This window comes from Tupaia chinensis, unplaced genomic scaffold (genome assembly GCF_000334495.1).
Source record: "Tupaia chinensis unplaced genomic scaffold, TupChi_1.0 Scaffold000095_1, whole genome shotgun sequence".
NCBI lineage: Eukaryota > Metazoa > Chordata > Mammalia > Scandentia > Tupaiidae > Tupaia > Tupaia belangeri.
Genome location: NW_006159557.1, coordinates 1,008,555 through 1,035,506, shown reverse-complemented (window position 1 = coordinate 1,035,506; position 26,952 = coordinate 1,008,555). Strand labels below are relative to the sequence as shown.

Sequence of the window (26,952 nt, the reverse complement as noted above, 5' to 3'; positions counted from 1 at the left end):
CTCTCTAAACTCAGCCGCTGGTAACTACCATTAGACTTTCTGCTTCTAAAAGTTCAACTGGTTTAGGCTACATATAAATGAGATCACACAGTGTTGGTCTGTATTTGGCTTATTTCACTTAACATAATGCCCTCTAGGTTTATCCGTGTTGTTGTAAAGGAAAGGATTTCCTTCTTTTTTAAGGCTGAATAGTACACCATTGTGCATATATACCACATTCTCTTTATCCACTCAACCACTGGTGGGCACTCAGATTGAGTCCATGTCTTGACTATTGTGAATAATGCTACAGTGAATACCGAAGTGCAGACACCTCCTGACATACTGATTTCATTTCCTTTGGATATATAACCAGTAGTGGGATAGCTGGATCATATGCTAGTTCTAGTTTTAATTTTTTGAGAAAATGCCAGACTGTTTACCATAATATCTGTGCTAATTTACATTCCTACCAACAATGGAGAGTGCTCTGTCTCCACATTCTTGCCAGCACTTGTTATCTTGCATCTTTTGATAACAGACATTCTAATAGATATAGTGATAGCTCACTGTGACTTTAATTTACATTTCTCTAATGATTAGTGATATTGAACACTTTTTCATATACCTGTTGGCCATTTTTATGTATTCTTTTTCAAAAATGTTTATGCAAGTCCTTTGCCTGTATTTTCATTGGGTTATTTGTTTTCTTCCTTTTGAGTTATTCGAATTCCTTATGTATTTTGGATAGTAACCCCTTATATGAACATGCTTGCAGTTATTTGCTACCGTTCCTTAGGATGTCTGTCCACTCTGTTTATTGTTTCTTTGGCTGAACAGAAGCATTCTAGTTTGATGTAATGCCAGGTGTCTATTTTTACTTCTGTTTCCTTACTTCTTTAGACTCATATAAAAAGAAAATCATTGCCCAGACCAATGTCGTGGTGCTTTGTCTCTGTTTTCTTATAGTAGCTTTATAGTTTCGGGTCTGAAGTTTAAGTCTTTAATCCAGAACATGCTTTAAATTATATATATTTTTGCCATTTAACTACAGAATTTATTGAATGTGGAAAAGATTCATGCAATTATGAGTTTTCTGCCTATCATCTTGAACCAACTCTTCAAGATTCTTGTTCAGAACGAGGAAGATGAAATAAGCACAACTGTCTCCAGGTATCTATACTACTGCCTTTAGATAAGAAATTTTATAATCTGTGATTACACAAAACTTCCATCATAACTAACAACCATGTACTAGCATATGTTTTACATTTCATTTGAACACGTGACAAATTAGAATTTCTCTCAATCTTGCATCATTAGCTTCTAATCACTCATTATTAGTGAGACATTAGGCTTTTTTTCCTGAACTTTTCTTTGTGTTTTTAATTAGGTTGTTTTATTTTGGGAGAATTGTAGATTCACCTGCAGTTTTAAGACATGTAAATATTTTTTCAAAAATATTTAAAACCATACTGTTTCTGCTGTTATAGAGTCACAAACAAAATTATACAAAATTATAAGAGATATTTTGAACGTTATCTTTAAAATTCAGCATTTTGAAATTTTGAAAGTTATTTATTACCTGTCAAGAACTAAGGAGTATGAGCAAAAATATTTTTGATATGTAATGTTATTGTGGGAAAATGTAAAAATAAATAAATTATTAAAAATGTAAAATAAATAAATAAATCGTACAGAGTGATTTCATATATCCATTACCCGTTTCACCTCACTGACAGTATCTTTCCAAAATATGTGGAGTCATTCAGTATACAACCTGGAATTGGCTTTTTTTTCCCTCATCATAGTTTCTTCAAGAAATCATGCTTGTTGCATCTATTGATAGTCATTCCTTTTAATTACCAAGTAATAGCCTGTGATATGGATGTACCATAGTATTTTTAAAAATTTACTCATGGAAGGGTGTCTGAATTATTTCCACTTTGGGTCTATTATGAGTAAAGATGCTATAAATATTCATGTGTAGGTTCTGTTGTAAACTTAAGTACTCCTTCTCTATGATAAATGCCCAGGAGTGCGATCGCTGAGCAGTAGTTACATATCTTATTTTTAAGAAACTGCCAAGTTGTTTTTGATCATAGAGTGACTGTATCATTTCACATTTCACCTTTTTTTTTTTTTTGAGAGGTTTTTGCTATAGGGCGCGTGCGCTCACCAGAAAGACAGAGAGAGACAGACAGACAGAAAGCGAGAAATCACCCTCCAGAAGGGATGGCCACGCTGCAATCCCTTCTCCTTCATTCTCCTCCTGAGATCTTGGGCACGTACGAACACGTGCCCAGGGTGAGTTTACTGGGACTTGAACCACAATTGACTACATGGGAGTTGAGTGACATAGCCATTACGCTATCTGCTGGTCCCATCTGACCTTTTAAAAAATGTTTTTCCAATTTTTCTTTAAAGTTAACATGCTCTCATGTTAAATTTGGCTATACTACATTCTTTCAACATCACTAACTGGCTGGTGACTCTGTAAATCACAATTTCCTATTTATAGAAATAGGGTTTTGAGGGACCAGCAGTTGGTGTAATGGCTATGTCACTGGACTCCCATGTAGTTGACCGCGGTTTGAGTTCTGGACCCCAGTGGCTTAAATTCACCCTGGGCGTGTATGCATGTGTGCCCAAGATCCCGAGAGGAGAAGGGAGGAGAAAGGATTGCGGCGTGGCCATCCACCCTGGGGAGTGATTTCTCGCTTTCTGTCTCTCTGTCTCTCTCTCTGTCTTTCTGGTGAGTGCACGCGCCCTATAGCAAAAACCTCTCAAAAAAAAAAAAGTATTTTGAATTATTTATTGAATCATATATTCCTTACGCCACTTTTTAAAACATCACAGCATTCTGAAAAACTGAAATTACTCTTGCAATTGAAATGTTTTCAGAAACTTCATGACAGGCATATTATTGATTGGCCTCTTTCAGAAGGATTGATTTTAGCACATTTTTTAAAGTAGAGCCCTGAAATTCTGGAAGATTAAACACTCCCTTAACCATTCCACAACCAGCCAGTCCTGGAAACAGACTGAAAGTCTTCAACTGTATCTACACATACTGTGTACATGTTGGTAAAATCCCTAAATAGCCCAGCCGATAAATCAGCTGAGATATTCCTAAGCATGATAGCCACAGGTAACTGAAATTATTAATGTGAAAATAAAACCCCTTATCACTACTGCTACTAGAAATCCTAATCTATTCAATAGCTAAAGAGAGCAAAACAACTGCATCATAACTTATTTTTTTCCAGAAGTGCATTTAGGGCCTTCAGGTTGGAAGGCAGGCCCTTTTAAAATAGACTATAATAATTCATTAGAGGTTAAAAGTCTTAAGTCTGAATGAGGTGCTAACGGGATCCCTTTTCCAAGGAGACAATGTAAACGAATGCACGTACTATCGATAACACGTCCTACTCTGGCAAAAAGTCTCCAGTGTGACATTACAGCCATGAGCCATTACTTAATGTCTTAGTGTTTAGACGTTTCAGGGTAGGAAATGGCTAACAAGCATTATAGTTGTTAAGCAGTATAAGGGGAGCTGTGAGGAGGGCAAGAAGGGAGTCTGAATCTGACTGAATAGTTAATTCATTCAGCAACTATTAAATACCCAGTTTACCAAGCACTCCAGGGATAAATGAAGGTGGTAACTTTCTGTCTTCCCCGAAAAGACCACTGAAGAGCTTTGTTTCTCCAGGGTCCTGACCGACATTGTGGCCAGGTGCCATGAGGAGCAGCTAGACCACTCAGTCCAGTCCTACATTAAGGTATGAAATTGCCCCTTGGACCTTGGCCATATCCCTGTGTGCTGCGTGGCTTGTCTCATTTCCTGTGTGCCGTAAGCTAGAAATCCCCCAGCTGGCCACAGCTCACCACAGTAAAATCAAGAATTCCCCTTTAACTATGGGAATTAGGATTCCGTCTCATTCCACTGATGGCCAAGGTGTATTGCTTACATGTATAAATAATGTGTACACGTGCAAATAAATAATCATGTGGGGGGGGAGAGGAAAGAAGAGGATAGAGGAGAAAACGGAAATGTGATCTTTTTGAAGTCAACATTACAAATCAATGAAATTCCTCTGTTAATTGAAGGAAGGCTGTTCTTACTGGTATGTTGAATGCTCTATGTATTTTCTGTAATGTTTTCTTAGCTCTTTTTATTGTTTTCTCAGGCATTATTTCATTTTCCCAGTTACTGTATATTTGTACCTGCTTCTGGTATGTTAAGTCCTTTATCTTCCGGCATGAACCACTCGCCATTCCATCCGTGTGCACTGCTTCTTCCAGTGTCCTTTGTCAAGTGCTCACTCGGAGATGTTCCTATTCTCATTTCCGGTTGGCCTAGGAATTAATGCCACTGAACTTGTGATGATGTTTGCCCTTTGATAGTTCCTGCTAAATGTCATCTTGAATGAAGAGAAAGAATCTCCAAAAAAAAAAAAAAGATTATCTTAAATAACTTTATAATACATAGAGGACCTAAATTTCTATTTTTTAATTCATAAATTAAAACATAGGACTTCTTTACTTACAAATCTATTCTGTTAACTTATTTATAGACATATAGTCATATATTCTAGATGTCTAGATGCTCTATGTATTTTCTGTAATGTTTTCTTAGCTCTTTTTATTGTTTTCTCAGGCATTATTTCATTTTCCCAGTTACTGTATATTTGTACCTGCTTCTGGTATGTTAAGTCCTTTATCTTCCGGCATGAACCACTCGCCATTCCATCCGTGTGCACTGCTTCTTCCAGTGTCCTTTGTCAAGTGCTCACTCGGAGATGTTCCTATTCTCATTTCCGGTTGGCCTAGGAATTAATGCCACTGAACTTGTGATGATGTTTGCCCTTTGATAGTTCCTGCTAAATGTCATCTTGAATGAAGAGAAAGAATCTCCAAAAAAAAAAAAAAAGATTATCTTAAATAACTTTATAATACATAGAGGACCTAAATTTCTATTTTTTAATTCATAAATTAAAACATAGGACTTCTTTACTTACAAATCTATTCTGTTAACTTATTTATAGACATATAGTCATATATTCTAGATGTCTAGAAAGATAACTAAAGAAGAATGTGGGTTTTTCATGCTAGAAACTTGCTTTAAAAATGCTCATCGAAAAGGAAACAGACACCTCTGAGATACCCTCTGCAAAAGAAAAAAAAATAGTTTTATATCTATATATTTTTACCTGCCAGAGGTGTTGAAGGTCTTTCTAATTTACTGAAGCATGAGTGTGTGTCCTTCCTTGAAACATCCCATATTCCAAGAGTAGTCAGTTACTTTACAGTAATTTCCCAATGGCATAATTTTAGCCAATAAGATCCACATTTCAATTGCAGAAAACCATTGCACTGTCAATACCTTTGTAGTTTGCTAAGATAGGGTGATAGCTTACTCTTAGTTGAGTACTGATGAATTTACCACTGAATATAATCATCTGGAGTGCTTTCACCTACTCAGAATGTGCCCTAATTTTCCATTTTAATCTCCAAAGGGTTGAGAAAAAAAATAAATCATATACACTGGCATCTCCACTTCAACATAAGTATGTTCCTCATTCCCATGGAATCACTGGAGATTATATCAAGAACTAGATTGTTTCCTAATTATTTCTGTGATGGCCAAGGCTAGTTCTTTATGAGTGTCTCACATCCCAGGCTCTTCATCTGTAATGCTTTTGGAGAGATGGATTGAAAATGCTTCCTGCTATGGCTTGTTTTTAACCAGGACTTCTGAAATACCCTGACAAGACCATTTTGCTCTATAATATAAGATATTGCTTACTTAGTTGATTATTAGGTGTTCAAATCCAGAAACATACCTATGTGGAATTTCAGACTGATAATAATTCCTAAGGTTATTTTAGAATGTATTTTCATTATCTAAAACAAATTGATTCTAATAAGTATTGCCAGCTTGCATTTTACTCTGAAAGAGCGCTAAACTAGCTAGCGAGAGAACAGATTCTCATCAAGGCTAAGTAGTTAATTTGAGCAGTCGGCATCTCAGAACCTCAGTTTCCCATTTGTGATGTGCGATGGGTCCAACAAAGACTTGCTCTTATGCAGCTTGACCTCAACTAAGTAGTCTTTATTTTTTAATCCTAGGTGGGGAAAAATGTTTTTTAGCCTAGACAGATATTATGCTCACACCTAGACGTATAGTTAGAAGTTATGGGCTAGAAATAGTATGTGCTTGGATGTCCTTCGAAGCTATGATAGTTTCATCTGCATTTATTCGTAAGTAAACTGAACACCATTTCAAGTTCAATGGTGCTAAATGCTGCTAACTCACTCCATCTACAATATCCAAAATGCACATACACCATGTCCTACTCAAAGATGAGTGTCTCAAGTCAATCTAATTAAATGTCTTGGTTTACAGTCATTTGTGGCACTCACCTGGTCTGGGCAAATTTTTAAAATAAGGATATTTCATTGTTCATTTAAATAACCATTAGTTTAAATAACTGTGCATGGGATTAGATAGTTGGTGATGACATTATGATTTTATGAGGTATAAGCCATGAGTGGGAAGAAAATTACATTGCTCATCTTAGGCTAATTTCCTTCATCCTTTAGCTTTTTCCTTCTCCTTTGAGATGAGCTTAGAGAAATCAGCCCCCGTGGGGATAATGTAGGTGATGATATGTTACAAGTTCAGAGAAGTAGTAATAGATTCAAGAGTGGGTGTGCCTCTTCTTGGAGTCAGTCTCATGCTTGACTTCATTCTAAATATAGTGAAGTCTGAATTGTAAATATTATGAAAAAATGTTTTTCCTTGAGGCAAACCCAACTTATAAGAAAAATACTGTAATTCATAAATAAACATTTTATATTTTAATATATGTATGTGTATACATTGATATTGATATTCTTAAAAATAAATACTGAAAGCTAAAACTATTATATGCACTCAGTGGTACATACCCAAACTGATTATTTATCAAAATAATAATAATAATCAACATTTGTCATATTACTGATAGCCAATGTTTATGAACTCCTTGATAGCTGTTTCTAAGCATGGGAGGGTAGACCCTGGGCTTGTGGGGAGCTCACCTCTAGGCCCCTGGAAGGCACTTGCTTCCACACGTGGCTATTTGAGTGGGTGCTCTACCCTTTCAGGATGAAGAATTGCTACCATGCCACCTGTTACCAGTGGAAGGAAGGAGAAGGGGAATGTGTCCTAAGTAGGTGGGTCAAAGCCCTCCATGTTTCCTTGAACCTGCTAAATGGCTCTCTCACTCTTTCTCTTGATTTCTACAAAAAGAGTTTCAAGGAAAGCTTAGGTGAGCAAGGCCCTACCTATGCAAAGCCCTAAATAGGACAGGTGTATACTACTCTAATCATTGGGCTTACATTTATTTCATGACAAAATCTGGCATGAGCAGATAATATTGACATATGAGTTATTTGTGTGGCATGATTTTTGAAGCTGTGCGTTTTAAAGTTGTTAACGTTAATCACTTTTTGGATTTTCTTCAGTTTGTGTTCAAGACCAGGACATGCAAAGAGAGAACTATACATGAGGAACTGGCTAAAAATGTGACTGGTCTTTTGAAATCAAATGATCCAACAACAGTGAAGCATGTCCTGAAGGTAAAGAATTTTTAAATGTCATTTAATTAGTACTGGGATGGATCACCCTTACCCCTGGAAGGTGATAGGATTCATTGATTTTCCTAGATCATTCCTCTTATAGCTTCTGTTAAAAGCATCATATTGAAAATGCAACATACAAACATATTAAACAAGGGACATCTGTGACAAGAAAACACAGAAAAAGAAAGAATGAATACAAATTAAGCACTCTGGCCTAAGGGCAGAATGAATGACTATCAAGGATGACCAAAAACATTCAAAACTGCTAAGTGCAGACAGATAACATTTGTTGGGTTGTAGCCACAGTTAGAAGGAAAAACATCGAGGAAAGGATGAATGATGCTGTATGAATGAATGAACTGACAGCAGAGGGAAAACTGAGCAGTAGCCACTTGCCTCCCAAAAGTTGAAACACATGCATTTGCAGGAACCTAAAGAAGAGATAGTGAGTTTATCAAAAATAACTCTAGGCCCAACTACGAAGGTGCAGGCAGTAGGCACCACTGCGTAATACTGGAGCCGCATGGGAAAGCCCAGGACTCAGATCCTGGGTCGACCTGAACATACCAGGCTTATGATACTACTCAGCCATAAAAAAGCAATGAGACATGGGACCAGCAGTTGGTGTATTGGCTATGTCGCTGGACTCCCATGTAGTTGACCATGGTTTGAGTCCTGGACCTGGTGGCTTACACTCATGCCAGGCGCATATGCGTGCATGTCCAAGATCCCGAGAGGAGAATGGAGAAGGGATTGCAGCGTGGCCATTCTCCCAGGGCCATGGGAGGACGGGGGGAAGGATTCTTGCTTTTTGTCTCTCTATCTCTCTCTCTGTCTTTCTGGTGAGCACATGTGCCCTATAGCAAAACCATCTCCCCAAAAAACAAACAAACAAAAAGACGAGAGACCCTGGCATCTGATAGAAAGTGGTCAAATATGGAGGATCTATTGCTGAGTGAAACAAGCCAATATATGAAAGAAAGATATTGTATGTACCCACTTAATATATACCAACTATCCACACTTTATGGTAGAGATCAAAAAATTGGAGGGCACTGGGCACGTGTGCGTGCGTGCCCAAGATCCCGAGAGGAGAATGGAGGAGAAGGGATTGCGGCGTGACCATCCCCCCTGGGGGGTGATTTCTCGCTTTCTGTCTCTCTGTCTCTCTCTGTCTGTCTGGAGAGTGCACACATCCTATAGCAAAAACCTCTCAAAAAAAATTGGAGGGCATAAAAGCAGTGAACATGGTTATTGATGCTGAAGACAGTGTGGAACAGGGAAGGAGGAGAAGGGAAGAGTATAGAGAACGATAGCAAGAGAACAAATAGAGAGGCATGACATTAGTGGGACACAGAAAGGGTTTATTACCTTCTGATGGTAGCATGTATAGTATTCTCGACTGGGCTTGTCTGAGAAGTATTTCATGTTGGGTAAATTCTTTATACAAGCCGAACGATATATAGTGATTGAATGTTTAAAAAATAATGAGAATAAATAATAATAATCTGAAAAAAAATGATGAAAAGCTATTTGATGATGGTGATGTGGATAGTAATGTCTTTGTCTTGACTGATAGGCATGGTAACGGTGCTAGAAAAAGAAATATAATACACCGTAAAGATATATGTGATTCATTGTAATATGAAAAGATTATGATAATAAATAAAATTAAATTTAAAAATAAGAAAGAATTAACATGGGGAAAAATACATTTAAAAAAAGGTGTACACTTGGGCATGCCCACAACTCTAGCTGGCTGAAATACTGGTGGGGAGGGATTTGGAAAGGTTCTGTCCCGAGTTTTTCTCTCTCTGTTGAAATAAGGAAAGGAAAAGAAAGGGAAGGGATGATGAGGAGGAGATGGAAGGGAGAAAAGAAAGAGAAATAAAGAAACTTACAGGAAAAAAAAAATCACTATAGGCCCAGCTGTGGTAACATGTGCTGGTTGAAGCTAGAGAGCAGGTTAAGGCCACATGGGAGACCCAGGTTCAATTCCCAGCCCACTCTAAAGGCCGGGCTTGGTGGTATACACCTGTAGTCCCAGCTACTCAGGAAGCTGCAGCAGGAGGATCATGACATAGTAAGACCTTGTCTGGAGGAGGAAAAGAAAAGTGAACGAAATTATTATAGAGTGGTGAATTTAATACCAAGATAAATGAAATTATATATTGTGATTTGACAGATGACTAATTGATTAGTAAATATCTTGAGAGGGTAACTGGGGTCTGTAAGTATCAACCTGGGTTCACTAAAACCAAATTACCCTAGACCGAGTGATTTGTTTGTTTTAATAGGCCTTCTGAGTGTGTTCAGTCCTTTTATTCAACAAATACGTTCTGAGTCCCTCCCGTGTGCCAGGCACAGTCGTGGGCACCTAGACTAGGATTAGGACTGGGAGGCATCAGAGAACAAAGTAAAGATTCCTGCCTTTGGGGAGCTTACATAACTGGAAGATATAAACTGTCATCTCCAAATATAATTAAAAATAAATTACATGTTAGAGGGTGAGGACGAGTACTGGAAAAGAAAATGTATAGCAGATGTAAGGAACTGGGAGTGCTGAGGGTGAGGGGTGAGGTGCGAAATTTGAATAGGGCGGTCAGGATGGATCTTACTGAGAAGGTAATACTTGAGCAACAAGTATTAACTGGGTGAAAGAGCTGGCCTCGAGAGTGTCCAGAGTGCTAAAGGGGAAGATCTGTGTTTCGTAGAAGGCAGCAGCAAGGCTGATGTGTCTGAAGGAGGCAGGGAGCCACTGTGACTGCAACCCAAGGGAGCAGAGAGAGGTCAGATGGGAGGAGTGGCAGGGATCCTAAGGCCTTTCAGACTATGGCAAGGTCTCTGGTTTCCACAGAGAAAATTGGGAGTCATTATAGGGTTTTCACAAGGAGTAGCTTGGGAACCAGCAGTTAGCGAAATGGCTATGTCACTGGACTCCCATGTAGTCGACCACAGTTCACGTCCCGGACCCAGTGGCTTAAAACTCACGCCAGACGCGTGTGTGTGCGTGCCCAAGATCCCGAGAGGAGAATGGAGGAGAAGGGATTGTGGCATGACCATCCCCCCTGGGGGGTGATTTCTCACTTTCTGTCTCTCTGTCTCTCTCTGTCTGTCTGGCGAGTGCACACTCCCTATAGTGAAAAAACTTCTAAAAAAAAAAAAAAAAAAAGGAGTAGCTTGAGCTGACTTGGTTTTAAAAGATCACTCTGATGCCCATGTTGAGAAAAGGCTTCTGTGGGTGAGGATGGAGGCAGATGATGCTTAAGACGGTTGTTGAAGAAGCAGGCTCCTCCAGGGAGCGTCGGCAATCAGTGCAGAGGGGCGGGAATGCCGGGAGGAGATCGCATCTTTTGGAGATCTTGCTGATGACGTACCAGACTGTGTGTCCCAGAGGGTTTCGGAGGGTGGGTTCAGAAGGTGGAAAGCAGTGGCCTATGCAGATACAAAGGGAATGCATGGAGCTGGCAAAGAGAGGGCAGAAGAGCTGGAGCTTCCGTCATCAGCCAGAGACAAAGGCTCAATCTTAGTCTGGAGGGACTCAGGGAAAGCAGTGGAGGCAGACCAGACTGCTGGAGGGTGGAGAGTGGCAGAAGTTGAATTAAGAGACAAATGTTGGAACATTTGGCCTGATGGTTAAAAATATCACTTTGAACAAGATGGGGAGAAGAGGATTATTGTAGCATGTCTTGTATTAATTAGATACTCCTGCATCTGGCAGCTTTAAACTCACACACATGTGCCTGAAATCCCAAAAGGAGAGTGGAGAAAGAACTGCAGTCCAGCCATGCCCCTGGTGGGGGTGGGGGAGGCTATTTCTCACATTCTGTCTCTCCAGCAAGCACATGCACCCTATAGCAAAAATCTCTCTCAAAAAAAAGTTAAAAATGCCTAACTACTGTGCAGCAGATAAGGAAATGGTGATTATATATGTAATGTGATGACAATGAATGAACCTCAGAACAGTGTTTGAGTGAAAACATCAATCTCAGGAGAATACACAGAAGATTGGCTCACTTCATATGACCTTTAGTGGCAGACAAAACTAAATAATCCTTTATATGTCAGTATTGATCCAAATTATGAGGTAAAACAAGGGAAGGATCAGCAAAAAAAGATTTGCCAAAAATGCAAAACTGTTTTCTGTCGTAGAGGTGGTATGTAGATTGGGAGATGTTTTCTTGAAACTGGACATACTCACATGTGACTTTTTATATGTGGGCTAAGTCTCACCCTTAGGCCCAAGGAAGAAGAACACCCACCTTGGGATGTGTTCAGGTCCTCTCTCTCTGCTCCCATCCTCAGAGGTCGAGGTCTGAGAGCAGCCAAGGGACTAAGCACATGGGGAGTCCCGCCTCCCCTCTCAGCTTGTAAGGAGCTGCAGGAGCCCCTGTTTCAAGGACCTATTGGCTTGTTCCAAGGACTGCTTAGATCCCTTTCCTGAGTCCTTCCTCCAGAGGGCAGATCTCATGCCTGAGTACAGCTCTAGACCAAATGAAGGAGCCACTAGGGGCATCAGAGAGGGCTGCTTTGTAGACAGTGCATGAATGTGCAGGACAGAGCCTAGAGAAGAGAAGGGCAGGCCAGGGTCCTGCTCTCCCCAGGACCCCCATTCTGGCACAGTCTTCCAAGATGTTATGAAGTTATATTCATCAAGGTAGGAAGTTCACGTCTACATATTTATACATATAACTCTATTTTTACTGTCACTTCTAGTGCTAGAAAATTTAGGCCAGTGTGATATATCTTAATATGAAAGTTTTATTTAGTTTTGCTTATTATTTGAAACAAATCCATTAATAAATATTTCATAAAGCCATTGCTTAGTCATTGCTGTCGAGTAAACTTGCTTTAAACATTTATTTTAACTGTAAGAGGGCACATGCACTCATCAAAGACAGACAGTGAAGGAGAAAATGTCCCCTGATGGAGCATGGTCACACAGTCCCTTCTCCTCCAGTTTCCCATCCACTGGGGCCAGATTTGAACTGCAGTCAGTCATATGGGATTTGACTCCCTTAACCAGTTGGCCATCAGGGCCAGCCCTACTTCAAACATTTTTTGAGATGATTGAGAGATTGAAATAATGTGACATTTACTTTTGCCACTAGAACTTTGATAAAGACCATTCCAACATTATGAGACATATATTATTGCCCTGACCTCTGTCGTTTTGAAGAACACATTTTCAGACAAGCATTTTCCAATACTGCATTATAGAAAGACCAGAATTATCACGAGTTTACCATCGATCATATATCTCTTCTTCTCTTGTCTTTCTCCTGACAGCATTCCTGGTTTTTCTTTGCAATTATCCTAAAATCAATGGCACAGCACTTGACTGATACGAACAGAATTCAGGTAAGATCAGAGGGAGTATAGTAATGTAATATTATTCAACAATTATGCTAATGAATATGTTCTCATTAGTTCCATTTTTATTTGCTTTGTAAACCTTAGCGATTTATGTTAATTGCTTTTTCAGTAGGAGAAATGATTGAGTATCTGAGTACAAGCCCTGCAGAGCAGATGCCGGGACAAAATTAGAAGTGCAAAAGATTTCTTAGGGGAAAATAGCTATAAAAGATAAAAGGGGCAGGGAAAAGGAATGGGAAAGTCTAATCACTGTGAAAGAAACTGGCAAAAGGAGGAAGACTGGCGGAAAACAGTCTCACACTGAGAAAGTTTCAGGGAGGCCGACGGGCAGACCAAGGGCAAAGAATGCTCATTAGGGGAGTCCTGCACTGGGCAGATGGTCTGGCTTTGATTATTTAAAATGTCATGGTTCCTGTCATGGAAGTAATTGTTTACCTTATTGCTTAAGATATACAAAGCAGAATGAAAAATGAAAAAATAGCATGGGTGATTAAATTGGTTAGGTTTCTTTGTTATTCATCTATGTGACTTCAACAATAAATATGTACTAAGGGGACCACAAGATCTGAAAAGCTATTTAATGGTATCATAGTAAATTGGCTTAAAAAAAAAAAAAAAGCCAGTCTAAGCAAACTCCAGTGTCCCACTCTTAATTCTCTTCAGTATTCTTATAGCACAGGAGACTGGGTGCTTTTCAGAATCTACGGTTCAATCTAACTCTAAATTCTGTATCTCTAACTATGATGAAAATGTCTCTGGTCTGATTTTTAAAGCTGACTTGTAAAGATGAATTAGTCTTACCTATCTTGTGCAAAAGGACTGAATACATTCAAACTAGAGACTGATATGGGACAATTCTGGTGCTTCAGACTGTCCCCTCCCATGCAGGAGTCCAAACAGGAGGAATGGTTTCCTGGACTTGAAAGAGGTCTTTGGAGATCACAGAGGTTTAATCAATGCAAATAATGTCCTCTCAGAGCCAAACCCATCTGCATCTTGTAATACAAGTATCTTGAGAGGTCCCACTGATGTCTCTTAACTGGCATATACTGAGACTTCAGAGTTAAGACTTGCTGGAGAAACCAGCAGTTGGCGTAATGGCTATGTCACTGGACTCCCACATAGTCAACTGTGGTTCAAGTCCTGGACCTGGTGGCTTAAGCTCACGCTGGGCACATGTGTGTGTGTGTCCAAGATCCCAAGAAGAGAATGGAGGAGAAGGGATTGCACCGTGGTCATCCCCCCTGGGGATGTCTCTCTCTCTCTCTCTCTCTCTCTCTCTGTATTTCTCGCGAGTTTCTGGCGAGTGCACGTGCCCTATAGCCAAAACCTCTCAAAAAAAAAAAAAAAGACTTGCTGGAACTCAGTACATATTAGAAGACATTTCAAACCAATGTTCATACTCGTTATGATATTCTGTCATTGATTTCTTATAGTGATTTATTGGACAGCAATCCTACTTTTAAAAAATATATAAATAACTCATTGATTTAATGGTAAACAACTATAGGTCCAAAAAAAATTAGGGTAATATTTTAAAACAGTAGAAGCAATTATTCCCTGAAAGAGAAGGAAGGAGAATTACGATGTGAGAGGTCATAGAAAGGGTTCCCATTTTACTTCGTGTATTTCTATGGTGCTGAATAGTTTGCAATTAGTATATGATATAATTTACTTTTTAATGACAAGGTAAAAAAGTTATTGGCCAAAATAGAAGGAAACATTAAATGAAATGATGGCAATCATGGCCTTGAAATTAACCTAGCTTCTATTTTATTATTGCTTTCAAGTTTTTAAAAGGACTCTTTTTATTCGATGATCTATAAAATGAAGTAAGTCTTTTCCTTATTTTTTCTTGGCTTAGTGGTTCATATTATAAAGTAACGATTTGTTCTTTCCTTAGCTCCCCCGGGCTCAAAGGTTTCCTGAATCTTACCAAAATGAACTGGACAATCTTGTCATGGTCCTGTCTGATCATGTGATTTGGAAATACAAAGATGCACTTGAAGAGACGAGAAGGGCCAATCATAGCGTTGCCAGATTTCTTAAGGTAAGGTTATATGAGGTCACAATCTATCGAGACCCCATGACAACAGATGCAAGATATGTTAATTGACTCAAATCCGACTTTATGATGAAGTAGGAGCCAGGTGGTGGCATAGAAGTAGCTATACCCACAGGGGTTTCCATCCCAGGCCCTCCCTGAGCCAGCCCGACATTCCTGGATATGCCTGAGGTCAAGGCTGGTGAAACTGGGGATGACTCACAGCATGAAGACCCTGCTGTGGGGGACTTGTCTCTCTGTCTCTCTGCCCGCCTCTCTCAAAGAAGAAAGAAACTAACTTCAAAAGTACTTTTTTAAAAATGAGTCAAAATTAGCACAGTGGAATGAAGATTTTTATGTACACATCTTTCGTACTTCATATTTCTTTTTCAGTTCAAAGTCTCATTGAAGAAAGACCAAGGCTAGATAAACTATTTATTTGAGGGTTGTCAAGTCATAGTACTTCTAAATATTTTGAAATAGAAAAATGATTTTTTTAAGGCTGAAGCCATACTGTAATACGGCAATAGTACCCTCTCAGGCATTTCTATCCAGAAAGGGACATTATGGATTGGTCACAGTGCTAACAATGGTACAAAATAGCCACTTTGGGAAAACTTTTGGGAATTGTATTTCCCTTGGATCCCTGGATTCTTTTTTTATTTTTTATTTTTTTTTAAGGTTTTTGCCATAAGTTGCATGTGTTAGTTGGAGAGAGACAGAGTGGGGAAGTAAGAAATCACTCCCCAGGAGGATGGGATGCCATAGTCCCTTCTTCTCCATTCTCCTCTTGGGATTTTGGGCGCGCACACACACACACACACACACACCTGCCTGGTGTGATTGTCAAGGCACCAGCTCCAGGACTCTAACCATGATCAGATATATGGGAATCCAACACCTTAATCACCATGCTGCAACCTACTGGCCTCTTCCTTCAGACTTTAGTATGGGGAAAAAAAAAAAAGACTATGCCGTGATCACATGAAAGGAAAATTATTAGTTAAAATACTGAGCAGCGATTTACTAAGCTGGATAGAAATGGAAATGAGTTACATTTCTTTGGGGTACAGGCATTTATAATAAATTTGGAAAAAATGCAAAGTCAAAAGAAAAATGCTAACACAGAGAACTATAGTATATTGTTTAACAGATAATGCACTCTGTTTTAAAAATAATGGTTTTCTTATCTTTCTTCTTTTGTCCAACTATTGACTACTATAATCTCAATGAAGGCACTTCTTTCTTTATACTGGTGGGCGTGAGAGTTTGCTATCTATATAAAGTTAGGAGGCTGTGAGGTAGATGGAAAATTAACCTAAGTTGGTTTTGATGAGCTGCAATCCAACCTAATTTCTTTTTTAAGATGTTAAAAACTATCCCAAATTGTACATGCATTTGTCCTTATCTTGCTTTATTTTTTGTTCAAGATTTTGCCTGTTGTTTTTGCTTTTTCTTTGCTTCCAGAAAGAAAAGAATGGTCAGGGTTAAAGGACAATAGGGGAAAAAATTACTAATTTTTATATGTTTTTTAGACCTATGGGTAAAAAGTGTATCGTGATGCTGGTAGTTAGAAGTGCTGGACACAATAAGAAATTTGAAAAAATATTACTTATACTACAGGGTTTTTAAGTTTATTTCTTTCTTTCATGAGTAAGACAGAAAGAAAGACAGTACCCACACAGAGTCTCAGTGCCACCATCCACTCCCAGCCTCAGCCAGCCACAGATCAAAGGCTTGCTCATGCCCAACATATTCAAGGAGGTCTCTGGAAGCAAACCTGGAACCTTTTCATGGGTCATCCTCATAGCTCATTGCATTTACCACTGTGCCCCCATCTGGCCCCATACATATTCTGATTCGTACACAAAAATTTATTAAAAGGACTATCCAAAGGACCAGCAGATGGCATAATGGTTTCGTTACTAGACTCCCACATAGTCAACCACAGTTTGAGCCCTGGACCTGGTGGCTTAAAACTCATGCCAGGCATGTGTGTGTGCATGCCCAAAATCCTGAGAGGAAAATGGAGGAGAAGGAATTTTGGTGTGGCCATCCCCCTGGGGTGATTTCTCACCTTCTGTCTCTCTGTCTCTCTCTGTTTCTCTAGCAAGCGCACACTCCTTATCGCAAAAATCTCTCAAAAATAAATAAATAAATATGTGCAATATACTTACCTAAATTGCAAAAAATGGTGAATAAGCAAGTCTTTAAAGAGAGAAAAGGCCCTTATCTGCCTTTGTAGGCTTAAATACTCTGTACTTGTTTTTAAAAATGAATGTTATTCGTGGAGCTCTTTGACACAAAGCTTGCTGCAGCTGGCACATAAACTAACGTCCAGCATGAGGGCAAATGAAAACTACAAGGGCACAAATTGACAATATATGAACAAATATAGTTGATAAGTTGACCACGTGGACGTCAAATTGAAAGCAATACATATAGGGGAAGTTTAGAAGTATAAAGATTTCTTTTGTATATTCTACATTATAAAAGCCATTGTAAAAGCCACTTCTTTTTTATTTGTAGGGTTTTTTTGTGGTTTGTTTTTGGTTTTTTGGTTTGGTTTGGTTTTTGCTTGTTTTGTTACCAGCCTCCTGGTAAATTAAACAAAATTATTCATCAAAAAATGAATAATTCTGATTTTTATTTTCCTGCTCAGTTAACTATGCCTTTTTGCCCACTCACCTGCCTAATCACTGTTTTCTTTCAACCAGCTTATGAAAGCTGTTTGAAAATCATCAGAGACAATTTAGCAAAATATTTTTCAACATCTATGGTATTTCTAAACATCAAAAAAGGATGGATGGGGGACCAGCAGTTAGCATAATGGCTATGTCACTGGACTCCCACGTAGTCGACCGCGGTTCGCATCCCAGACCCGGTGGCTTGCAACTCACGCTGCGTGCGTGTGCGTGCGTGCCCAAGATCCCGAGAGGAGAATGGAGGAGAAGGGATTGCGGCGTGGCCATCCCCCCTAGGGGGTGATGGTGATTTCTCGCTTTCTGTCTCTCTGTCCCTCTCTGTCTGGCTCATGCACCCTATAGCGAAAACCTAAAAAAAAAAAAAAAAAAAAAAGGATGGATAACCAAACCTCTGAAGAGAGAAAAGGCTGAAATATTCCATGCTTTTGAAATAAGTTGATGTTTTCCGTACGGCTAGCTCATCTGTGCAAAAGTGGCTGTGGCCATGTATGCTAATGACAAACACAGGGGCAAAAGGAAGTGTCCAATGTGAAGATGGAGATGGTGAGACAAGTGGTTTTATAAAATATATCAGGAAAGCACAGATCATTCATATGCTTTGCTTTGTAATTTGTAGTTGTATAATTCATCACTTAACAAATTATAAAGTAAAATTCTCACCACTCTCATAACTGGTGAATAATTTTTTATCACAACAATGTATTTTTTATGGAATTTAGAATATTTGGCTTTTAATTTATTAAACCAAGCTGAGAAAATGTTAAGTAGCATAAAAGTTATACTCTAAACCAGAAGTCTGCAAACTTTTTTGTAAAGGGCCAAATGTTAAATAATTTCAGCTTTGAGAGACATAGAGTCTGTCATAACTACTCAACTCGACTATTGTAGCACAAAACAAAAATACAGTTTGCCATATGCAGTATGTATGTGATTAAGTGGGTATGTGTTCCAATAAAGCTTTATTTACAAAAACAGGCAATGGGCCATAATGTGAGTAAAATAGAGGGGACTGTAAAGGAATACAAAACCATTGTAATGGACCATCCCAAATTCACCGGGGGGAAAAAATCCATGCCATATAATGCAGCAGCTGTGAGATTTTCCCAAATAACGTTATGTATTCATACCAATGAAGATGGATAGAATGAAACACACATCTACCTAGCGATGTGCCCATATGCAGAGCACTCCAGTGCCTCCTTGAGACACTGCATCAGTACCGTGATCCCTGCTACCAGCATCGCACTCGTTCCGGCAGTCTTTACTCACTGCAGCTAGGGCTCCATGGACATCCACCTCTTGACAAGAGAGCAAGTGCTCCTCCAAACCTACTTACTGTTTAGGGCTGTTTACTACAGGAAGCAGGATTTCGTGACAGAGTGAGAAAGACAGTTTGCAGCTCCCTGATATAAATCTTAGGATCTTCTCCCTCCACTTTTTTTTTTTTTTCCTCTTTTTTGGAGAGGTTTTTGCTATAGGGCGCGTACGCTAACCAGAAAGAGAGGGACAGAGAGACAGAAAGTGAGAAATCACCCCACAGGGAGGATGGCCACGCTGCAATCCCTTCTCCTCCGTTCTCCTCTCGGGATCTTGGGCACGCACGCACACGCACCTGGCGTGAGTTTTAAGCCACCGGGTCCGGGACGTGAACCTCAGTCGACTACATGGGAGTCCAGCGACATAGCCATTACGCTAACTGCTGGTCCCATCCCTCCACTCTTCAAATTCAAGCATCTTTGACTGAAAAGGAGAAGAGTTACCCTGTTGAAAGGGCCACTGAGTTTTGTTTTGTTTTGTCTTAGTTTGCTCTAGAATGTGTGCACTCACTGGGGAAATATAGAGACAGAGAAAGGAAAAGTGAGAAACCACTCCCCGGGAAGATGGCCTTGCCACAATCCCTTTTCCTCTTGGAATTTTACTCACATGCACCTAGTGTGCTTTTCAAGCAGCCAGCTGCAAGCTCAAACCGCACAGTCAGCCATATGGGATCAGCCACCTTAAGTACCACTCCACCAGCTGGCCCAAGGGCCACGGAGATTTTAAAGGACTTCCTGCACCATCTCTACCCTGCCCCAATTCACACCCAGTGTTTTACAGCGGATGATCTCCATGACCACCTGTGCCATCAGATTACTAAAACACAGTAATAAATCGAAATACATAGTTTTAAAAATTGACAACTAAAATTTAACACTTTCTCAATAAAAAAGAAAGGGCTGTGATATTTCATTGCAGAGCTCCAAGTGATGTTTTCTAAACTTGATAAATACAGGTTTGTCTGTTCGGATTTGTATATTATGTCTTGTATTTTTAATTTGTTGTCATAGTGCATGAATGCTCAAACACATTTTAAAGATTTTTTTAACTTTTTTATTTGTATTTAATCGCTGTACATCTTTAGAACATACAAAATGTTTTCTTCCAATGGGAAAACAACACATGTTAGTCATTGTAGACATTACCATGTACATTATCAACAATAGTTAACTTTTCCTTTTTGGATCTGTTAAAGGTTTCTTATTCCTGACTCCCTCCCTCCTATTACATACTCCCTCCTACACTGTCTTTAAGTATCTACAGTTGCCCTCTTTGCTATTATACCTATCAATCTATCAGTTTCTGCCATAGAATGTAGACATGTGGTATATGTTAAGTGGGAATATACAATGCCTGTCTTTCATTGCCTGGCTTGCTTTACTCAGGATTAAATCTTACATATTTGCCCACTTTGTATCAAATGTCAGGGTCTCACTGTTCTTTATGACTGAGTAGTATTCCATCATGTATATTTGCCACATTTTTCAATCTGTTCATCTGTTTTCAGACATTTAGGTTGACTCCTTGTCTTAGGAATTGTGAATAATACTACAATCAATGTGGATGTGCAGGTGTTTTTATGACTGAGTGAGAACCCAGAAATAAACCCCAAAACATACAGCTATTTAATTTTTTACAAAGGACTTCAGATGGTCCAGTGGGGAAAGGAAAATCTCTTCAGCAAATAGTCTTAGAAAAACTGGATATTCACCTGCAGAAAAATGAAACTGGACCCCTCTCATCACTAACAAAAATCAATTCACAATGGACTAGATATGTAAACATAAAACCTCAAACTATAAAACTACTGGTAGAAAACACAGGGGAAACTTTTGGAGACACTGAAGTAGGCAAAGACTTCTTAAATAAGACCCCCAAAGTACAGGCAGTAATTGCCAAAATAGTTGAGTGAGACTACATCAAGCTAAAAAGATTCTGCAAAACAAAAGAGAAAATAATTAGAGTGAGGAGATCACCTTCAGAATGGGAGAATATATTTGCAAACTATACCTCAGATAAGAGACCAATACCCAGAACATAGAGAACTCAAGCAGTTTACCACAAAAAAATAAACAATCCAATGTAAAAATAAGCAAACATATGAACAGTCATAAAGCATATAAAAAAATTATCAACATCTCTTATTATAAGGTAAACGCAAATCAAAACCATAGTGAGATATCATTTAACCTCAGTCAGAATAGCTAAGATTAAAAAAAAAAAAAATACAGAATTGGAGTCAGCAGGTGATGTAGTGCTTAAGGCATTAGATGTCTTTGTTTTCAACTGTGGTTCAAGTCCCAGACCCAGTGGATTGAATCTCACTCCAGGTTCATGTGCATGCATGCCCAGATCAGATCCCAAGAGGAGAGTGGAGGAGAAGGGATTGTGGCACAGGCATCTTGTCCAGGGGGTGATTTCTCACTTTCTCTCTCGCTGTTTCTCCGTGTTTCCAGTGAGTGCACATGGCCTATAGCAAAAATTTCTCAAAAGAAAAACAATAGTTTCCTCAAAAACCTACAATCACAACTACCATACTTCACAATTCCATTGTGAAGACTTTTACAACACTTATTAAGGAACAGATTTTGATAGTGTTATTTTACTTTAATAGTGTTAACCATCTTTTTTAAAATAACTTGAAATTTAAAAAAATAATTTAAATTTTAAAAAAATCTTTAATTAGTCTCCAAGTAAAAATATTCAAGTTTGGGACCAACAGACTGCATAATGGTTATGTCACTGGACTCCCATGTGATCGACCATGGTTCAAGTCTCAGATCTGGGGACTTAAACTCATGCAGGGCGCGTGTGTGTACATGACCAAGAACGTGAGTGGAAATGGAGGAGACGGTATTGCAGGCATAGTCATCCCCCCTAGGGGGTGATTTCTCGCTTTCTGTCTCTTTGTCTCTCAGACCCAAGAAGACAAAACCCAAAAAAAAAAAAAAAAAAAAAAAAAAAAAAAAAAAAAAAAGACTCAAACCAGGTACTTGTACGTGCATTCCCAAAATCCCAAGAAGAGAATGGAGGAGTAGGGATTGAGGCATGGTCTTCCTCCCAGGGAGTGATTTCTCGCTTTCCATCTCTCTGTCTTTCCAGTGAGCATACACACCCTATAGCAAAAACCTCTCAAAAAAAAAAAAAAAAAGTTTGAATTTAATTTTTTTTCCCTTTTTTAGCGCTGCTTTACATTTATGGACCGAGGATTTGTGTTCAAGATGGTCAACAATTATATCAGCATGTTCTCCTCCGGTGATCTCAAGGTAAGACCATGGTACAGAAGTGATTGTTTTCTAAACTATGACATAATGAATAAATAGACCAGTGTCTATATCTGCTTCAACCATTAACCTGTACAATCTTTGTATCAGCAAATAATTTTTAGGGAACCAGCAGTTAGCGTAATGGCTATGTCGCTGGACTCCCACATAGTTGACCGCGGTTCGCGTCCCGGACCCGGTGACTTAAAACTCATGCCGGGCGCGTGTGCGTGCATGCCCAAGATCCCGAGAGGAGAATGGAAGAGAAGGGATTGCGGCGTGACCATCCCCTCTGGGGGGGTGATTTCTCGCTTTCTGTCTCTATGTCTCTCTCTGTCTGTCTGGCGAACGCACGCGCCCTATAGCAAAAACCTCTCCAAAAAAAAAAAAAAAGAAAATAATTTCTGTATTAAAGAGAGGCAACCTTTTAAATGGTTCACCTTCTACATTTCCCAATTCCTTCCTTAGTGGTGAGCAAAGGAGAGTGGAAGGAAAGTACTGATACTTAATTTCAATTTCCTGTGAGTGGTGAAGGGAGAACATTACTTAGCGTGCTTGATAGTGAAAATAAACAATTCAGGGACCAGCAGATTGCATAACAGTTATGTCACTGGGTTCCCACATGGCCGACTATGATTCAAGTTCCAAACCCAGTGGCTTGAAACTCATGCCAGCCATGTGAATGTGCATGCCCCAGATTCTGGGAGGAGAAGGGATTGTGGCATGGCCATTCCTCCCTGGAAGGTGATTTCTCACTTTCCCTCCCAGGGTCTCTGTCCGTCTCTCGCCATCAAGTGCACATGCCCTAAGGAAAAAAAAAAAAACCTTAAAAAAAAGGGGAGGGGGGAAGAAAATAGACAAGCTAAAACATACTAATTATTTCTACTGCTGTGGTTCCTCTTGACATGTATGTAACAGACCATGTCTGGACTCTATATATCACTAGCCTACTCTGAACAATGAAAAGCAGATCTTTTTGCAAGGACAAGGAAGAAAGTAGAAAATGAGTGGCATGAAGAGTTTCACTCCAATTTTTGATGATTTACACCATGGTCTTCCTCAGCTCCAGATGATAGAAAATTATTAAAGTGGCCTGCTTACGATCTGAACGTAGTTTGGAGGAGAGCAGTGTCTAGATGCTACAGCAGCATTTTTCTCATCTCATGACACAAACTAAAAGAAGCTACAACCATGACTCAGTAGGATTTTATGTCATTGATGCCCAGTTTAGGCTACAAATCGGTCGTTTCCTGAAGTTGTAATAAAACTCCAAAAATAGAAAAGACAACTATAGGTACCACTTTGAGAGGGTGAAAACCTCTTAACAGTGACCTAGGGTCACACAATTGTAACTACATTTTCTTTTTAGGGATAAGATTTAAGTGCCAAGTTTTTCCTTTTGTTTTTATCAGATTTCTTGGTGTGGAAATATTCAGTTTGCTTCTTTTTCAGACCTTGTGCCAGTACAAATTTGATTTTCTTCAAGAAGTATGTCAACATGAGCACTTTATTCCTTTGTGTCTCCCAATAAGGTCTGCAAATATTCCAGGTAATAATTCCTAAAATTTTTATCAGTTCCTATAAACTAAACATTTTATTTGTGTCTTGTCTTTTGTTTATTTTGTTGTGTTTTCCTCTTTCTTTAGTCATAGTTTTCTTTTTAGCCATCACAAGGGTATCAGACCCCGGTAATCAGATTAAACTGCAAATTTTAATCAAAATGTGGTGATAAATACTCTGTATTTATTCATTTTTGTCTGTCTCCATTTTTGTTAGAGAAGTTCAAAAAAATTATAAACCTAGTGATTGTAAATCATCACTTTAGCCTGAAGGCAAACTATCGTTCACCTTACTGACTCCAAAAGATAGCTTTCCTTTGATTTTGAGACATAAAATTACAAGGAGAAGAAGTTATACTTGGAGATACCTAGATAGTGAATAATTTAAATGAATAATGATATCAAATCATTTTAAACTATCGATTAATTAATTTATATTAATGTATGCAATTATATGAAAATGAAGTTCCTCAAAGTGAATTGTATTATTCATAGAAAACTAAAAGCAGAGGGGGAGGAAGACATTGAATATGCAGGTAGGAAAAGGGTGTCTTCACCTTTTGTTTAGTTTACTTACCCTAGAACAAATGGTCTACAGAAAATATTTTTAATGTCCAAAAGTGTTAAACTTTTGGACATTAAAAAAATTACATATTTTTATGATATATGAGTATATATGTTTTTATGTATCTGAAAGATCATAGCAGAGAATGTGCATTACTCATGTAGACATCAGAAACTAATCAAACATCAAGATGCAAAAGAAATACAAAAATGATTTTAGAACTTGAAATACTTTATGTCTAAGCAATGAGTAAACTATCGCAGCAGTGCAGTTCTAGTATTCGTGAAAGCCAAAACTAAGATGGTAAAGGGCCCCCTTACGCCTGTCATAGCTTGTGCTGATACTTTAAGGGAAAGTTATTTTATCAATCTACAAAATTTTTGCCATTTTAATTTTAAATATAGCCTACATACATTATTCCATTCTTTTTTTTAACTTATGAAGCACATTTCATAGAAAAAAAAACATAAAGTGATATATTGGATAATAACATTCTAGCCTCTTGTCTTGTTTCTTTTTTAATTTGTTTTCGTTTTATTAATGAGTGTCAGATTGGTGACTATTAGTCAATAGCTCAGAAAAAGTCCAGATAGTCTTTTTGCAGATCTGATACAATGAACAGTGAACATAAAAACATGTTTAATAGCCAGCAGATTTATGATAGAAAAATAGATGCCCAAGGAGAAGGCTAGGCAGCCATTCTGTTCATGACATTCTTTCTTGGGAGACAAATAAACAACCAAAGGTACTCTTCAAAAAATGGCCATATTGAAGAGACTCGCATTTTAAACGAATATATTTTAATTCACCAATATGAATTTTGCATAGCTAATGAATATATATGTGTATCAGAACAGGTATATAAGTGAACTTTTTGTTTACGTTAAATCTCAGATCCTTTGACACCTTCGGAATCAACTCAAGAGTTACATGCATCAGGTAAACAAATTTTGGTTACTTATCTAAGCAGCAATAAACACATCCTAATCTAATACTATTAATAGGCATAGATACTGCTTTCCAGCCTCCTTCAGGTGCTAATACATAACCATGTATTTAATATCATAGTGTCAAAATATCCAAAAAGTTAACTGAACATCTCTCCTTGAAGAAGTGACTAACTTAAATTCTTCGGTTTCCTAACTTCAACTTTTTTATATTTTATTCTCCAGAAGTTGAAATTTTTTTAATTTCCCAAAGAATCTGCAATTTCCTTAGTGTGTATCAGAAATAAAATTTCCAGATATATGTAATATGCTTGTTCAATGTAACTATCTTTATATGATATTTCTTTTGATATACGTAACAGCCTGGTTTAAACTATTTTTGTAAGACTGAAGTTTAGGGGACTAGCAGTTGGCATAATGGCTATGTCACTGGACTCCCATGTAGTCAACCATGGTTCGAGTCCCAGATCCGGTGGCTGAAACTCATGCCGGGCATGTGAATGCATGCCCAAGATCCTGAGAGGAGAATGAGGAGAAGGGATTGCAGCATGGCCATACCCCCTGGGGGGGTGGTATTTCTCACTTTCTGTCTCTCTGTCTCTATCTTTCTGGCCAAGTGCACTTGCCCTATAGCCAAGGTCTCTCTCAAAAAAAAAAAAAAGCGGGGGGTGGGGGGAGACAAGCAGTTAGCGTAATGGCTACGTCGCTAGACTTCCACATAGTCGACCGCGGTTTGCATCCCAAACCCTGTGGCTTAAAACGTGTGCTTGTGTGCCCAAGATCCCGAGAGGAGAATGGAGGAGAAGGGATTGCGGTGTGGCCATCCCCCCTGGGGGGTTACTTCTCGCTTTCTGTCTCTCTGTCTGTCTGACGAGTGCACGCACCCAATAGCAAAAACCTCTCCAAAAAAAAAGGATTGAGGTTTAGTATAAGTTTATTTTTACCTGAAATTGGTTAATAACTTGAGATAGTCTGGACAAGTTGTTTTTCTAGTCATGGGTGAGAATTAAAACATCTTGTTCTATTCCCGCCCTTCAATGTTACTCAGTAAATTTATTCACTCTGAAACCCTTTGATCCTAGTCAATTCAACTTCCACATTCAGTGGCATCTTCATGGACTAAAAAAATACACAGGCTTAATTTGCCATTATCAGTTTGCTATGAACCGGAATATTTCAGTTCATTAGGTAAATTTTAACAACTTTACAGATTGTCTTGATGAGTAAATGGAATAAATGCATATAAAGTGCTTAGCTTATTGCTGGCACCATGTATGTACACATAAAATCTAGCATTACTGGTTTTTCCCCCAGAATAGTTTGGTAATAATGATAAATAAAATTGTTTACATTTAAGGTGTACAACATGACATTTTGATACACATGTACATGGTGATCACCACTGTCACCCTAACATATCATCACCTCATATAGTTACTATTTTTTGTGTCTGTGTATTGAGAACAATTAAGATCTACTCTCTAGGACCAACAGGTAGCATGGTGATTAAGGTGCTAGACTCCCACATGGCCGACCATGGTTTGAGTCCTGGACCTGGTGGCTTGCTT

The 26,952-nt window shown here is 38.7% G+C and overlaps 1 protein-coding gene across 5 annotated transcripts in view; it reads left to right on the top strand.

The window, feature by feature from the left end:
- DOCK10 (dedicator of cytokinesis 10) overlaps nt 1–26,952 on the top strand; it is a 262,391-nt gene that overhangs the window by 180,225 nt on the left and 55,214 nt on the right. For all 5 annotated transcript variants that reach the window (XM_027769882.1, XM_006143303.3, XM_027769880.1 and 2 more), the window contains exons 24-31: nt 1,034–1,152; nt 3,692–3,761; nt 7,492–7,605; nt 12,898–12,969; nt 14,888–15,034; nt 22,233–22,316; nt 23,766–23,862; nt 25,332–25,376. In XM_027769882.1, coding sequence (XP_027625683.1) covers nt 1,034–1,152; nt 3,692–3,761; nt 7,492–7,605; nt 12,898–12,969; nt 14,888–15,034; nt 22,233–22,316; nt 23,766–23,862; nt 25,332–25,376 — 748 coding nt within the window. The remainder of the gene's footprint in view (nt 1–1,033; nt 1,153–3,691; nt 3,762–7,491; nt 7,606–12,897; nt 12,970–14,887; nt 15,035–22,232; nt 22,317–23,765; nt 23,863–25,331; nt 25,377–26,952) is intronic.